At 38.4% G+C, this 16,630-nt stretch overlaps 3 protein-coding genes and 1 long non-coding RNA gene across 4 annotated transcripts; 3 read left to right on the top strand and 1 right to left on the bottom strand.

Annotated features, from left to right (window-relative positions):
- The first annotated feature begins 3,617 nt into the window (after positions 1–3,617).
- Positions 3,618–4,657, top strand: LOC140035848 (uncharacterized). Its single transcript, XR_011839761.1, has 2 exons — positions 3,618–3,948; positions 4,135–4,657. It is a non-coding gene; the product is annotated as an uncharacterized lncRNA (long non-coding RNA).
- Positions 4,658–5,673: 1,016 nt separating this feature from the next.
- Positions 5,674–7,045, top strand: LOC140035847 (uncharacterized). Its single transcript, XM_072077236.1, has 2 exons — positions 5,674–6,483; positions 6,649–7,045. Exons 1-2 carry the CDS (start codon positions 6,430–6,432, stop codon positions 6,922–6,924), a joined length of 330 nt encoding a protein of 109 aa, XP_071933337.1. The 5' UTR covers positions 5,674–6,429; the 3' UTR covers positions 6,925–7,045.
- Positions 7,046–8,598: 1,553 nt separating this feature from the next.
- On the top strand, positions 8,599–11,712 carry LOC140035107 (probable LRR receptor-like serine/threonine-protein kinase At2g16250). The gene is made up of 4 exons (XM_072074665.1): positions 8,599–9,456; positions 9,577–9,708; positions 10,160–10,182; positions 10,986–11,712. Exons 1-4 carry the CDS (start codon positions 8,825–8,827, stop codon positions 11,567–11,569), a joined length of 1,371 nt encoding a protein of 456 aa, XP_071930766.1. The 5' UTR covers positions 8,599–8,824; the 3' UTR covers positions 11,570–11,712.
- Positions 11,713–11,980: 268 nt separating this feature from the next.
- Positions 11,981–13,400, bottom strand: LOC113731302 (BURP domain-containing protein BNM2A-like). The gene is made up of 2 exons (XM_027256483.2): positions 13,204–13,400; positions 11,981–13,124 (listed from the first exon to the last, which is right to left on the bottom strand). The coding sequence occupies exons 1-2, from the start codon at positions 13,261–13,263 to the stop codon at positions 12,150–12,152; spliced, it is 1,035 nt and encodes a 344-aa protein (XP_027112284.2). The 5' UTR covers positions 13,264–13,400; the 3' UTR covers positions 11,981–12,149.
- Between the last annotated feature and the right edge of the window lie 3,230 nt (positions 13,401–16,630).

The following is a 16,630-nucleotide window of genomic DNA, read 5'->3' as shown; positions in this document are numbered from 1 at the left end:
TTTTTTGGGTTAGGTAACAACAAATCCAAGAAAGTGGACTTTTGGAAAGCATATAAAAGATGAAGAGATCACACAAAGTATAAAAAAAAAAGGAGGACACTCTGTCTGGGGTGGAATGCACCTGTAGCGAATTTAGCATTTAGCAGAGCATGCATGAACCTGTCCTACTACAGCATACATTATTTTATTTTATTATTTGAAAAAAACACACGCACGCACGCGCGGAAGTAGCAAATGAACGGGTAATGGAGTTGACCATTATGGCGACACGTTCAACGATTCTCTTACCGATGGGTGATGTTGGTGGTAACGGAGGTGATGAGAGTTGACCACCGTGGACACGCTTCCGACTTCAATGATTTTTGTGTTCCATCGTACACTACAGGCTACAGCGTAAAATGGAGTCTCAAGTCAATTCCGGTACTCGGAATTGTTGCAGGAAAATTAATTCAGCTTCACTCACATGATCATGTCAATACCGGCATCGTTGCGTCCAAATTATTGCATTGTACAAAAGTTTTTCTTTCTTACTATTTTGCTTGACGACATAACAACTACTGCGTCCCTAATAAATATACAATGATGTCAATTTGTGTCAGTGATTAGTCATGTTTTTAGACTTGAAACGAATAGAAGCTCAAGGCCCTAGGGCTCATCATTCATGCCAGCCCGACAACTAAGACACCATCCATGAATCCTGTAATGAAACCAGTGGTTTTTTTTTTTTTTTTGGGAGGAAGAATGAACCGGTGGTTTACTTATTTGTCAACCCCTACCCCACTATCTTCCTTCTTCCTTGTAGCTAAGGCCAAACACCGTGGAGTGGAATATTGATGATGATGGATAGAGTGCAGCCAACTGGCAGGCCGCCTTCCTAGCGGGGTGTGATGGAGGCAGGCACGAGCGCCAGGAGTGGATTGTCTACCATGCAATTGCAGATTGGCGAATCAGATCGAGCTATGACAATATTGGCCTGGTCTCACTCGCTTATTGGAAATTAGTACTACATTTCTTTTTCTTCTTTTTGTACGTGTGACTGTGGGATGGAGTAAATTTGACATTTTTTTAAGTGGATACCACCTTGTCACGTTAGGATTGTCGTTTTTTACTTGAAGAATGTTTAAGACGCATTAGACAAGTTTTGTGCCAGGAACGTATGACACCAGCTCTACTGTCTCGACGGAGTCAACCGACATCATCAGGGCACTCTTCGGTAACTATTGATCAGCAGTAGAAAACTAAACTGAGGATTTGAACAAGAGATCTTCACTTTATTCCTTGTCCCCCTTGGCCGACAATTGAGGTTCATCCATCCATTTGAACTCTAACGGGCACCTCTCGTTGTGTCTGTGTATTCCATTTCCCCTGTTCTCCCATTGTCACGCCAACAAACTAATGTACTTCGGTAAAGGTCAGGAACCAAGCTAACCAATCTCAACTGGGCATCGATCCTAGGTCTATTTTCTGCTATAGAGGCTGCAGATTTTCCTCCTACACACTTCGTAGTAACAAATTTTTGTTGCATTTTTGCAGGGGGCAAAAGGGCCAAAAAAAAAAAAAAAAAAGGATCTTGAACCAACTTCACATAAAATCACAACGACAGATTGATCAGTGATTACTGATGCAAGGATACATAATGCTCTGCCTGCCAAAGTCACTGGCATACTTTAACGCTCGTTGAAAACGGATCAGTGGTTGTCGATGTTGTGACTTGCATTAATTCAGAGTTGAAATCGAAGGCCGCTTTGCAGTTCGCATTAACGCAAAGTCAAAAGCTAGATTTCCAAATGCTGATGCGCAATTCCAATCTTTGAAAAGCACTTTTATCTGTCATCACAAAGTCTTTTAGATAAGCATGGCAAATTGATGGAACATCAAATCAAGTCTTAGATTCAGAAGTTGCAATTTGCATCCCTTTTTCAATTGGCATAATAGTTTTTGGTCGTTAATCTCCAATTGGAAGAAATCCCAATAGGCCGTCTTGCAATAAAATTCCCATCCCCACTCGCTCCTAGACGTTTCTGCACCTCAACTCAACCCGGCTTCCAATCTTTTACATTTCTCAAAACCAGGGCAGAGTTGTTTTCGGAAGTGCACGTATTACTACGCAATAAACAACACACAACATTGTTGATTATTATAATTGCTAAAACAGAGAATAATGTGATCTCTGGCCTCACTAAAGTCCAGCGTCTGTGACCCGGATCGGATGTACCGACAAGGCTTCTCTTGACCTTAAGTTATTCTCCCCTTCCAAGTCAACTCGAGCCTACTGATCCATGCCTCGTCTGGCTATGCATTAAGTACAACGGACAAATGAGAATTCATCATCTGTTTTGGTGCAATCAAGTGCTGCTAAAATTCTTGGCCCCCCAAATATTTTGTAGATTTAAACACTGGTACTGTCGATCTAGATAAATAGGAAGATGACAAAGGACTGAAGCTCAGCTACAGTCCCGGATAATTTGTAGGTTGACTAAACGACATACGCTATGGGTCCCCAACGCGTTGACTCTTAATTTGTCATTGATAATTCAAATAAAAAAAAAAAAAAGTAGAAGTTATCCAAAAAGAAGGAAAAAAAAATGCACTACTTAAATAGTTTGCATTGTATGACATACTAGTGACAGAAAATGATGTATGAGTCCATATATTTCTCTCAAAACTTGCACCGTTAGCTAGCTGTTAAGACTGACAGAAGCTAATTAATAACGTTGAATCGATTGGATAATATATACATTTTCTTACCAGTGTCAAAGATCGATCAGCATTATATGCTTCCATTCCCCAGCTGTAGCCCAGGGATTTGCGTTGACTCTCTGTAAATCCAAAAAAAAAATAATAATAATAAATCTGTGATTAATTACGGCCGGAAAGGCCAACTAACTTGGGATTTAGGAGGGCATGCATCATTTGCATTCGAGGTTTTGTGCTGTGAACAAGAAGATGCCTGCCATTGGCTAGTTAACGCTACATTCCCCAGTCGAAAGACAGCCTGATTTCAATTTTCAAAGAGAATATGCTGCTGCCAAAGCCTGGTAACTGGTAATGAACGGCTATGTTAATCTGGGCGATGCACAGAAATCAACCAACAAATGTACGCAGGAAACAAGATACTATATTATTGTTACCTTCCTGAGGTCGAAAGAAGACTCTAGTTTACCTCACAGGCAAAAACACACAACTTTAAATCCTGTTAATGTGTCTTTCATGTATAGCCTTAACTGCTAGTATTTAATTCAAAGCAACTGTCGAGAAAAAAGAGGAGGAGAAGAAGAAACTAATTACTAGAAAAGATCCTTCTCCATTGCAGCTGATTCCCAGGAATTTCAAAGGAAGGGGGAAAAGAAAAGATCAGGGGATTAACCTTTGCAATTGACTGTAAGTATATTTTATTTAATCTGCACCAGTTAACATCCACGTCCTAAGGACAGGTGGCTAAGCAATTATTAAGGAGGTACGTGGTTTTGTTCTGTTTTTGATGATCTATTCAAATCGTTTAGTTTAAGAAGGGTCCAGACTCGAAGAAGCTGCCGATATGGCGTTGACCCTGTGCAACCACGATCCTGTATTATGTTAGAGTATATCTTTTTCCCCTTCTGGGGCGTGAAACAAGTCTGTACTACTTCTTGGTATAGCAACTACTGTGCATGCATTCTCTTCTTACGTAATGATCATGCTACATGTGGTCATGTGTTAATTAACCTGGACCACGAAGCACCCAATCGCCCCCGCCCAACCCGTTTCGCTAAAGAAATAGTGGTGGTTTTGAACTCAAGTCTTGTGGTGAAGTAGTATATATACAAAAGTCAGAGGAGCACAGTTTCCTTCCCCCAGATAAGTTGCAAAACAAGACTAGTAATTCAACTAGTACCTTTCCTAACTAATTTGAAGACGGAAAATATGAGATCTTGCTTAGTGATCCTCCTCTTCTTCTCAGTTGTTTCGGTAAGTGAATTGCTCTCCCTTTGACCATATATGCTTCCGTACTTTCTTTTTAACAGAAAAGCATGCATCTACTCAATAGTACTTGTTCCTCGATTCTGTAAGTGTGATCAGGTTTCTTGTGATTTGTTACCCTCAAGAATCTACCACTGCACTACTAAGATCTTCTTAATTGTACATGATCATCAGCTTGTGTGTATTAGCGAGGCAGCAAGACACGGACCAGAGGATTACTGGAAGAAGATCATGCAAGATGAACAGATGCCTAAAGCACTCACAGACCTCTTCCATGAAGATTCATCAAGATCAGATGATCATCATCATCGCCGCCACTCCGATATCAACGTCCAGAAGCAGCCTGAGACTTTGAACATGAAGCGTTTCCTCACAAACTTTGATACGGCTCCCACTCTCATAATCTATCAAAACAAGGTTGTCATCCATTGATTAACGAAGCTCATCATTGTCGTCATCGTCATCGTCATCATATATGGGGCGAGATATTAGTATTACTTTTGGGCTATTACGCGCATATGTAGATTAGCAGCAAGTCAGGGCATTGTATATCTATTGCTGTAATGCAAGTCAGGGTACGTATAGGATGAGTATACAAGTATTAGGACAGCAACAGATAAAGAAGAGCGGCCATGTAGCCAGATTTTTTCGTTGCTTGCAGTGAATTTGTTATATATATATTATCAACGTTCATCAATCGTCCTAATATGTTTCCCATTGTACGTACTCTAGACTCATTTCTGTATTTAAGAACGTATAGCTTTTAGTGCACTGAACTAATTCATCTACTACTTACTAATGGTTAGTCAGGGGACAAGTGCAGGTGCTATGTTTAAAGATGCAAAGCCAAATCAAAGTCGAACTAATTGAGATGTGCAGAAAATACGGTCAACTATGTCAATCTGTTTTGCTATCCTTGCAATCTATGTACATGTGTTTGTCTGGCTTGTGGCAAAGTAGAAAAATGCGCTGTGATTTTGATTCCGAAAATGCCTGCTCAACCTTCTGACTAGAAGTTGGGAGAAAAGCATTAGCAGAATTACGTTGTAAGGTTCACCCAACCTCAATAACTTCAATGGTGTGTTTGGATGGATTTGGATTTCAACTGTCCATCCAAATCCCCTAAGTTTTTTGGTCTGTCGAAGGTTAAATAAATGCATTTTAAATCCAGTCAAGTTGAGATACTTAGTTATTTGACACTTCAACATCACTCTTCTCAAGTTGGATTTAGCTCCTCTTCAGTGGATATCCTCTCCATTTCCCACACCGTACGTTTGGATGTACGATATGTGTTTTCATTTACTAGCAAGTGACATGATCGCCTTAAATTTGACTAATTCTAGCCTTTTTCGAGCTATCCAGGTATTTTTTTTATGGGGTGAAGAACAGGCGGCGGTGACATTGTGGCCGCTGCTGATGTCGTCGAGCAAAAAAAACAGGTTCAGGCTTCAGTGTGCATTCTGTTGTGGGTTGAAGACTCTATATGGGTGAATTTGTGTGCGTGAGTGAGGCTTTTCTTCGCTGCCAACAGATAAGAAACGAGAACCACAAGAATCGAAACTTCAATGTTTGACCCCTAAATTTTTCTGTTTTTGTTTCTTCCCCAAATTTTCTTTTAATTGCACTCTCTCTCTTTAGGGTATAGTAAGTTTTAGTCAAATTAAGGTACTTGAATTGGTATGGATATCGGACTGACACTTTCCCGAAGCCATCTCGGTGGACGCACATCTCCATAACTTCCCCAGAAGCAATATGAAAACATCTGAAGCGTCTGAACATCATCGGCCTCTGGGGCAAGTAGATTGTTCCTGTATTGACTTCCACCAATTTCTTTTCGGAAAAAATTCCAAAGATGATTACTCTCCACAAAACTACAACAGTTAAAATCATCCAGGAGGACCAGGATCAAGAGCTATGGAGTTAAATTCCCCAAAAAAGGGGGGGGGGCTTCAATTGGAGATTTCTCGTACATTAATTAGAGAAAATAAATTGAGATTTGCTCATAATGTCTAGTTTAAACTGCTGGTAATCTTGGTCGCCAAGATTATCTCTGGATATTCAGCCGTGTGCCAGATTTCCATTCCTTACCTGTATTTCCATTCCTTATCTGTATTTGACATTCACGTGGATTCTTTCCCCCCGATGAAAACGTGCCTGGTGTAAAACCAAAATCTTTCTGCTAGCTTCTTTCATCCATTGAATGAAATAGTAAAATTAGTACGCTCTATAAGTGCCTGGATTGTTACAATTGACGGCATTAATTTCTTTGGATCTTTCAAATGAATGGCATTTATTGTCTTTCCAATTACACCGACTGCTAGAATAGAAGTATAACCCATTCTCATCTTCTACTCAATTAGCCAAAATCCTTAGCCGGTGAGCCTTTAAATTTTCTCTATCTCGTAAACTAGGTTTCAAGAATAGCGACCCTAATTTGCCTTCAGAAGCAAAACAGGATCAGGTTAAGACATGACGACGAGACATCTCTGTGCCACCCCGGTTCTTCTTCTGACTTTCTTTTTGGTATGCATCTTAATCCTACCCATCACTGGCTAGGCACCCAAGCTTTTTAATAATTCTTTTGAGATCTTCTACACGATCATCTCTGGATGGATATGCTAGTGTCTTCTTTTGTTAGCAGCATGACCTGTAAGCTTTTTCTTTGTTGTCTTGTGTGTTCTGTCTCAGGTTATCAGCAATACTACTCTCAGCACTGCAAGAAAGGACCCACAGGAGTATTGGAACACCGTCATGAAAGGGGAGGCCATGCCCCAAGTGGTTAAGGCCCTCCTTCCTCAGACTGCTGAATCTCACTCTGACCAACACCAATTCGTCAGGAATTTTGATGCTAAGGCAAACGTTATAATCTATCATACCGGTCAAGTTGATCATCCAGGAGAGAAATCTCCTGTCAAAGAAGCAGACGTTTCTGTATTTGAAAGAGCTGAAACTACAGCTAATTAATTAGTCTCCTTGAGCGGTGTATGTCTGCACAAGATGAATGAAAATTAGTAGTTTACGTAGACTTCAATAAGAAGATGGAAGCAATAGTCTGTTAAACCTATGCAACTGCCCGGAAAAACCATGATCAACAAGTTATTTTTTTTTTTTTTTAATAATGCAAGTGGAAGGACTCAAACTCAAGACCTTTTACTTACACTCCTATCCCCCGACCACCCAATTTATATCAATATATGCATATTGAAAAGGTGCTTTTAAGACTTATCAATTACTCGTATTTAAAAGATAAAAAGACCTATGGTACTTTTTAGAAGAATCAAGGTAATCTTTTGTTTTGTTGGGTAAACTATAGATAATCCCGATGTGATTTCACTTATTGCCACATGATTCCCTGTAAAAGTTTCAAAATATCCACTCCATTTTCTATGATTTCATATAGAGTGAAAACTTGATATAAAATAGTCTAAATAATATTATTAGTTAAAATATCAATAATACCCTTGGTTAAATGACATAAGACCATAAGCAGATTATATGGATAAACACAAAAACAGAAGGGAATAAAGTGGAAGGCATACAAATCATAGGGAGATTAAGTGGATATTATAGTTCTATCACATGCATTTTTAGATCGCATCTAGTTCAATTGTCGTAACAATGGTGTATTTTGTCCATTTTTCGCTTCATATAAAAATATAGGGAGATTTGACATTATGCACAATCACAAGAGAGTTATATGTAATTAATCTTTTTGTTTTCATATTTGAAGTGCTCTATAAACTTGGATATTTTGTTAATAAAATTTCTTCTCCTTTTTCAAATAAAATTAATTATTAAGGAAATCAATGTTTGTTGAATATCAAAATTTTTCAAATAATATTTTGTTTGCATCATAAACACATTTTTCTACCCACCTTTTTATATTTTCAACCACTTTTTTATCTCACATACATCACATTACAAAAAGTGCTACAGTAATTATTCCAAATAATACTCTATCCAGACAAACCCATTTTGCAATTTGTCCATTTATTGGTGATGAGAGTAGTTTAGATATTACAAAAACTAACACCAACTTCTGCCTACATTTTTAACCACCAAAACTCATCATAATTTTTATACGGTAGTAGATAGATAGATAGATTGGTACCTCATGGTTTTCTTCTCATGTTCAAGTCATAGTTTCCATGGTTATTTTTTTCTTATAGAGAAAACCTTGAATATTTGGTAATGTTACAACTATAGCCCACACTCATTGCTCTATCGAGCTGTGTTTCAATGGTGAAAAAGATGTTCTGAATCTTCTGATCTCTTTTGTGATTCTTTTTAATTGCCAACTTACCACTTGCTTTTATTGAATTCCGGAGAGGGCTCCAAAAATAGATAAAGTGCGACATGGTAGTTTGTGCCTATCTATATTGGCTCAGTTACATTGATCAATATAAGCAAGCCCTGATTGAAAATTTCTCTACAAAAAATGAAAGAAGGAAATTAGGAGAGGTGGCAACTGGCGAAGTCTTGCCAAGCCAACCGTGCATAAGTGGGCTCGACCCAATTAACAAAGCCCAAATACAACTGCTCGTCGTCGGCCGGTACAATGACAGCTCCATAGAGCTAGTCGTCTTATCGAATGGAGAAAGTTTAAGAGGTAAACGAGGAAACGTCGGTGAAGCCTCCAAACCAAAGGAAAAAGAAAAGAGACTCTCCTGATTGTCAACCCTCAATCAACAACCGTGTACAAATTCACAAACCACATATTTCAAGATTTCATGATTCTTCAGGAATTGGAATTGGGATGCATAAATATCCCACTAATCATTTCATTGATTTCCAACGGACATTTTGGCAACAAGAGGACTCTAAAGAGAACTTAATAGACGAGGAATGAAGAACAGATGCATAGATGTCTAGAGTTTACGACAACTGGGAAAGGCTGGTCAGAGCCACTCTGCGCAGAGAGGAGCTGAAGCTCAGCGGTCAAAGGACCCCAAGTGAACTTTCCTTGGCATCGTTATCAGCATCTTCCTCCTTTAGCTTCACTGCTTCCTCTGCCCGAATTTCATCTTTCAACTTCTCCAGCTTCTTAGCGGGTGCATCGTTTACCTATCATCAAATTCTCCTCGCTACCGATTATTTTAACGAATCCTCCAATCTCATCAAGCATGGCCATTCCGGGGATCTCTTTTATGGAACTTTACAAGGCGGGACTCCAGTTGTTGTGAAGAAAATTGATCTTTCCTTGTTGAAGAATGAATCCTATTTCGTAGAGCAACTGGAAATTTTCGGCAAGCTTTCGCATTCCAGATTGGTACCGTTGTTGGGGCATTGTTTGGATCAGGGGGATGACAAGTTCCTGGTTTACAAGTACATGTCTAACAGGGACTTGTCCACTTCGTTAATTTTGGAACTTGATTCGGAAGATGATGACCTGCTATTACCGACATTAGATTGGAAAACCAGGCTGAAGATTGCAACTGGAGTTGCAGAGGCTCTGTTTTATCTGCATCATCAATGCATTCCACCTCTTGTTCACAGGTTTCCCCCAATTCCCAAGACTTGCTCACTTTGAACAGTTTCTTTGATTATAGCCAGAGTAATTGAGTGATGGATGGTACTGATCATTTGGCATAATTCTACTCCTTTTGGTCTTTGAAGGGATATTCAAGCTAGCAGCATACTTCTTGACGATAACTTTGAGATTTGTCTAGGAAGCCTGACTGAGGTTTGTACAGCTGAAGTAAAAGACGGTAATCAAAACAGAATTGCCAGGTTCCTGCGGCTGCCAAAGTAATTACTAATATTTTTTTTCTTCAAAAAAAATTTGTGGTTCTTTATATTCTTATTTATACATTTCTCTCGAGTATTCTCGCTTTAATTTGCACAATGTGGCCATAATCCAGTATTCTTGAAGGTTAGAATCAGAATAAGTTGTTCAGGAGAGTTAAGAATGAGGGTTGTTTACACTATTAGGAGGTATTGTGATTGACTTTAAATGTCACGATTTCTGGATTCTGATAAAGACCTTCAGCCTGTGTTCATCTGCATTGACAAATGACTTCCCTCTGTGGGATTGAAAATCCAAAATAAACCTAAGCTTGACAACCTACCTTTCCGTTTTGTCTGCATTACAAAACTATTTCCTCTTTTACCTTATTCGCTGTCCTTAATTCAGTACTTGCTTTTGTAGTTCTGTTATTGTTCTGGAGGCTTCTTGACGATCTATTTTCTTTATGCGCAGGGGAGCTGCACAAGGAACTTCTGGTATGTCCCTTTGACTTTACACTCTGAGTTGTAAAATTTGGATTTGTCCATCTTCAAATTAGGATTTGTTACCAATCAAAGATGGCAAAATTTGCTTTAAATCTTCACATTCTGGCCCATCTACGCTGCAGTACTTTAATCAGACATTGCAATATGGCAGAGTATCCATCTGTTGAATGCTTTCTGTATAATCTTTCCAAAAACTACCAAGAACAAGAGTCTAACGGCTATCCAAAACTATTGACATCTGGAATCTAGTTTGATAGCTAAAAGTTGGACATTACCATGTAATAGACTCTAGACTCGTCTTGGCGTGTCCTTTTATCTTCGATGAATATCATCAGGTTCTGTGGATTACTGCTCTTGTGTTTGAATGTAAGGATTGAGACGGGTATTCCTCATTTACTTTAGCAGTTGTCTAGGGGTTCCTTTTGTTTTGAAAAACAAATTGAAAATCTTACCACTTTGGTATAACAAATGACACTGCACTGCACCTTGAGGGAGAGATAGATGTTTATTCAACCAAAATATAAGGTAGGAAGAGTAGTACAAATTGAATCATCTATTTCTTAACTCGTAGGTTCTCCCCATGCACTCATTTAGTTAATAAAAGAGTAATGCCTTTAAGAGGTTGCTTCCCTTGGTTACCTGCACAAATCACCTTTTCCTAGTCAATTCATTTTTCATTCTTTATTTACTTCACAAGGGGCATGCTATTTACTCATCTCAACTTTTGAAACCCCTTGGCCCATTCTATTCCGGCATTCATGAACATTATCATCTAAAACATCTTGACTTGCCAGGTACATCCAAGGCAACAATTGCCTATGATATTTACTGCTTTGGAAAGGTTTTGCTTGAGCTTATAACCGGCAAGCCAAGTCTTAGTGTTTTGCTTGAGCGAGTAACAAGCAAGCTGGATCTTACTGCTGCCAGTGGTTACCCGGTAAGGCCAGAAACCGTCCCTGTAACGGTTGGAGCTGACCATCATAGTGTCCCAGGAAAAAGTGATCCTCCTGACGAGGAAGATTGGATGGCAGATGTTCTGCCTTACTTAAGTATGTATGATGACAGGAAATTTGTTCTCAAGATCGTAGACAATTCTTTAAACATAGATCATGAGGATCTTTTGATGGAAGTATGGGCAGTGGCTATGGTTGCCAAGGCCTGCCTCAACCCCAAGCCTTCAAGGCGGCCCCGGATGACACAGGTACTTGAAGCTTTGAGAAACCCTTTGAAAGTGGCAACTGAAGAAGGCAGGCTGTGGGGTTGGCTCTCTACTTCTAATGGCACTAGTCCTTCCAGCTCGGTTCTCCCACCACCAGTGAAGAAAACCGAACCTCCAGCTGCATTGCGATCTGCGGAATTGGAACTAGAATTCTACTGAATTGTACGACTTCTTAGGATTGAAAATCAGATGGCTTGAATTCCATCATTTGGGCGATAAGAAGAAATGTTTGAGATTGAAATACTACAAAATAGTGGTTGATGAGCAGTATACACAAATTTACGAGTTTTTACCCGCATAAATCGCCAAAATTTTCAGAGCTTCTCAATATGATGATTAACAAAGCAAAAAAAAAAAAAAGAAGACTTTTTTATGCCTATTTTATTAGTTGGGGAACTGAGAAACTATATGCGTACAGACGGTTTTTGGACGATTTCGTGGTAAGAACTAGAAATTTGGATGCCTGCCAACCGCGACTCGGTTGTGCACATCCTTCACTTGATTCTTAAGAAAAGTTTCATTAAATAATGAGTGAATATATCATCCTGACGAGGAAGATTGGATGGCAGATTATATATCATTAGTGGGTTTAAACTTCCCCCGTTTTATTTCATAGTAGTTTTGCCCCAAGAAAAGTATTGAAAACCGAACAGTACAATTGAACAACAAGTCTAACATACAAGTACTAGAAAATGATAGAGAGCAGTTCAGCCATGGATACTTCAGCAGAAATACGCGACTAGATCGAAGAAGTGGACGCAACCAGGACAAAGTTATCTGCTGGAAAGAAATGGCAAACAGGAGAAGTCCCTGGTTTGATTCCAAGCACACGGAAGGAGACATGATTAGGGCTCCACCGAGAGGTGTCCAAGTGACAAACAGCAATAGCTTCAACCCTTTCACCATTTTCGCCGTACAGTGAAACCCTGTATACCCGACTCTCGCTCTCTTGATGATGGCAGAAAAATACTGCATAGGGATAGGGCATGGAATGACAGGCTGCCATCTTTGGAGCTGAAACTCGTCGAGGAACTTGTATAATAGTATATTGCCGTACGCCAGCAACTGATCTTGTAAGATGAATTGTTGATAGTACTTGGATGTTGGCTTCAGACCCCAAGATTTCTCGAGCAAAGTTAATCATCGACTCGTAGGATGTAGCACAGAACTTGGTGTCCCCTTTGATGGGAGCAATCTCGCATTGTCTTAGCGTATCTTCCATGGCTATGGCCTGGGGAGATCCTGGAGAGAATGAAAAGAGTCGAAGAAGGTTTGGGAGTTGTTGCGATGAAAAAGGAATGTCATCTGCTTCAGTTTCAGACAACAGAGGAGGAGAGGATGAAGAAGTCAAATCTCTGTCGGGGAAATAGATGGGCATAGTTTTGCCTAACTTGAGGTCATCTAAAAGGAAGAACACAGTTGTTGATAAATCCATATGATTCATCATCATATGGGACGAGGTATGAGCGTGAGGTTGAGCATCCCTTGTCCGAGTTTCTCGTTCTTGAGCATCATCTTTCTTGTTATGTTCCTGATCATCAACATCCATGCTATGCAGTCGCAAGACATTAGGGTCCTTGGGTGTGGTGGAATCAACAATGGAAAAATGCATATCCATCTGCTTGCTGGCGTCGTTTCGGTCGTGGCTAACTGTCAATTTGTTCCATTTCTCCCCGTGTACTTCAGTGGGACGACCTTGTTGAAGGTGAACTCCCTGGAAACGATGCCAATTTAATTGGTTAATGACAAGATTAGTTTTGAAGATGAAAGGGGAAGAAGGATTAAAAACTTACCAGCAGAATCAGGAGACTAAAGAGGTGACCAATCCTGCAAGCAAAACTACCAAGATCCATGTATATGGTTGTTGCACCTCACTGAAATAGGCTTGTCAACTGAAGGAAAGGTTTGAGTTTGGAACGAAGAGAACTAAATTGTGCTCGTTGAAGGTCCCTTCATCGGTGGTAGTTAGAAATGTAAATCAGGTCGTTTGATAACTCTACTTACTTAATGTTAAAAATTAATTCATTCACAACTTTTTTAATTCAGCATATTTGATAATAGAAATACCTTAGCACTTAATTTATTAAGCGCTACCCAATTTGCGTACAAATTTTTAAGCAGAAGTTTTTTTTTTTTTTTTACTAAATCTTCTGAATCGATTATACGTCATACTATACCGATCATACACATAACTCACTCTCATATTATTTATTCTCCCACGTAGTACATGTTTATTTATTTTCTTTATATTAAACACACACACACACATGTAGAGGCATGCACACAATCTCTTACACACAAATGCACGTACTTAAACACCATCTTTAACTTATTTCGTTGTTTTCTCTCTCTCTCACGAATGCATATTTTTCTTTTTTTCCAAATACACAAATAAAGACAAATTTTTAAATAATATAAATACAATATTTGTGTGATATTTTTAGTTGAAAAAACAAATATAGTATAAACAATTCTGTAACTTAATATTTTCATCGCTTAATTTTGAGAATTTAGAATTCAAATTTCAGACATCGGTCTGATCAAACAGGCCTTAGTGAGGCGTCACATCGTCAACATCCATGCATATGAATGCCAAGTCACCGATACATGAAAGCGTGTTTCTCGTGAACAGATAAGCATGCGAGTTGAACCCGGTTTGACAGCGCATCTTTAAATCATTGAAGCCGGGCGTAAGCATGGAAGGAAGAACGAAGCAAGCAAGCAAACGACCATTTAAGCTAAGCATATGACTCTTTTCTTCTTTTTTTGGGACACAGTAGTGGTATTATTCGGCCTTCGATCCGACTAATTCCGAGCGACTCGAGAACAAAGGTCTATTTTTCTCGAACACGTTAATTTTAGAACTCGATTCTTGATGGCTAAATTCCAAAGAAGAGCAATACACCACACGAGCTATCCTGAATTGGGCTAAGCATGACTCTTTTCACTTGGTATATTCCATCGGAATCTAGATAAACAGTAAAAATAAAAAAATTCCTTTCGGCAAGCTTTAGCATCCTGACTGGTGTTGAACAGCCGCGTTAGTCCTTCACGGACTTGCTGCAATTTGCGTGCTTTATCATACTATCTTCTTTCTTCGTAGTATATGTTTTGCTGCTGCAGAATTGGAAAACCGGAAGATTATTAATTTCTGTTTTTTGAATGCCATCAAGAATTGTTGTTCTTCAGTCTTGTTATTGAAGATTTGAGATTGTGATCAGTGAATGATTGAGTAATCGACACACTGTTCATTCATGAGCTGTCGACCCAACCGGTTGCTGTAACGACATAAATTAAAAGTCAGTTGTCACCATATCAAATCAACACCTCACACGACAAATTATCTCCATATCAACTCATTGTGAATTAATAATTGAATGCTTTAATGTTTTTCTTCTGAAGCAATGAAGACATTTAGGATGAATCTTGGCCGAAACTGAAGGAATGAAAAAAAAAACAGGCTTCAGTATTTTTTTTTTCGTTTGTTTTCAAGTTTCAACAACCGAATTCGATTTTCACAAACTATCCAATTTGTTTGCATTCATCCTTTTTTTTTTCTTTTTCTTGGTTCGACAAGAAATGCCGAAATGATTGTTCGAACTTGTCTCAGCCTTTCGCACGTACCTTAGCCTAATAAATCAAATAGAATCTTACCCGATGTGCCAATTTATTTGTTAAAATTTATTTGCTTACATTATCATTACAATTTTCAACACATCTTTTTATCTTTCTAATTATCTTTTTATCTCACATACATCACATCATAAAAAATGTTACAATAAAAATATCTCAAATAATTTAAAATCTTCGAACTTGTCTCAGCCTTTTCGCGCGTACCTTAGCCCAATAAATCAAATAGAATCTTACCCAATGTACCAATTTTGGAATGGTCGGCCAATAGAGGTGCCGTGGGATGCCTATTGAGGTGGACACGACACCTAATTGATATTACAAAAGAGGCAAATTTGCCAATTACAACACCAGGACGCCCGGGGTTAGCTCGGCCGGTCCCGTAGTCTCCTCTTTAGGAGCAAGGCTCATGTTCGACTCTTCCCCGTAACGTGCTGAAATCTTTGGGGCGGGCTCTTCCGATCTGGGGAATTAGTCTGGTCAATTGACCGGGATACCCCCAGTCGACCAAATATATATATATATATATATATGGATAAGACGTACAAGTCTTGTCAGGGAAAAAAAATAGTAATGTACCATCAATAGAAGCGGGAACTGGCCATACGAAATTTATCTTTGTGTTGAATAACATGTCGAACCAAGTGTGCGTCATAGCAGGCGCTTGTGTTTTTTTCTTTTTTTGTCAATAGTCATTTATCTACTCTAGATTTATAGTGTACCTATTTAAATGACAAGCTATATATTATGATAAGTGATGGGAAGTAAAATTTAAAAACTTTGATGGTTGCCAACAGCCCAAATAGCTGTTGGTTTATTAGGCACTTGTTTTGAGTAAGGAAACGCTACACCCTTCCACAATTAAGCAATCAAATCAAATGAATTTCACTTGAAAACCGCCTTAATCTAACAAAATGGTTTCACCTGGTCCGCTTGATTAATCATTAATGCGAGGTGAATAATTGGAATACCTTCTCTATCTAGCAATTCGGCATTCATCAAATATGCCTGCGTTTTTTTTTTTTTGGCAAGCTCAACGGTTAAGTGAAGGTCAAAATAGTCAGTTTTTTTTTTCAGAAATTAAAGTTAATGTGATAAAATAATGTATTAATTTTATATACATTATCAGTGTATATACTATCACTATTAAATTTATAACACGTGTGTAAAATTTGAATTTGAAATCTAAATTTACTTATGTGTCATCCATCCAATTGTAATAGTGTGTATATACTAACGGTGTGTATAAGATTTACTCTAAAATAAATAAATGAAAGTTGACAATAAATATGACTGTATGGATGAACGAAAAAGAGTGTATGTTAACAAGAAAAAACTTTACTTTCCATTTTAGTTCATTTCTCGCACATGACAATATTTTTTTAAAAAAAAATCACGAGCGATTTTGTGTTCCAAGCAAGGAGCATATAATAATATAGGTTTTGTTGGATAACCTAATTTAATATTTAAACTAAGTTAGTCCAGATTTTAACATATTCAGACGTACTTGATAACTAAAAATAGAATATTTTAATTAATTAAATGACACTTAATTTTTTAGATAAATTTTATTTCGAAAATAAGTGAAAA

The sequence above is a fragment of the Coffea arabica genome, chromosome 2c (assembly GCF_036785885.1).
Source record: "Coffea arabica cultivar ET-39 chromosome 2c, Coffea Arabica ET-39 HiFi, whole genome shotgun sequence".
NCBI lineage: Eukaryota > Viridiplantae > Streptophyta > Magnoliopsida > Gentianales > Rubiaceae > Coffea > Coffea arabica.
This window is presented reverse-complemented; position numbering and strand designations above follow the sequence as displayed.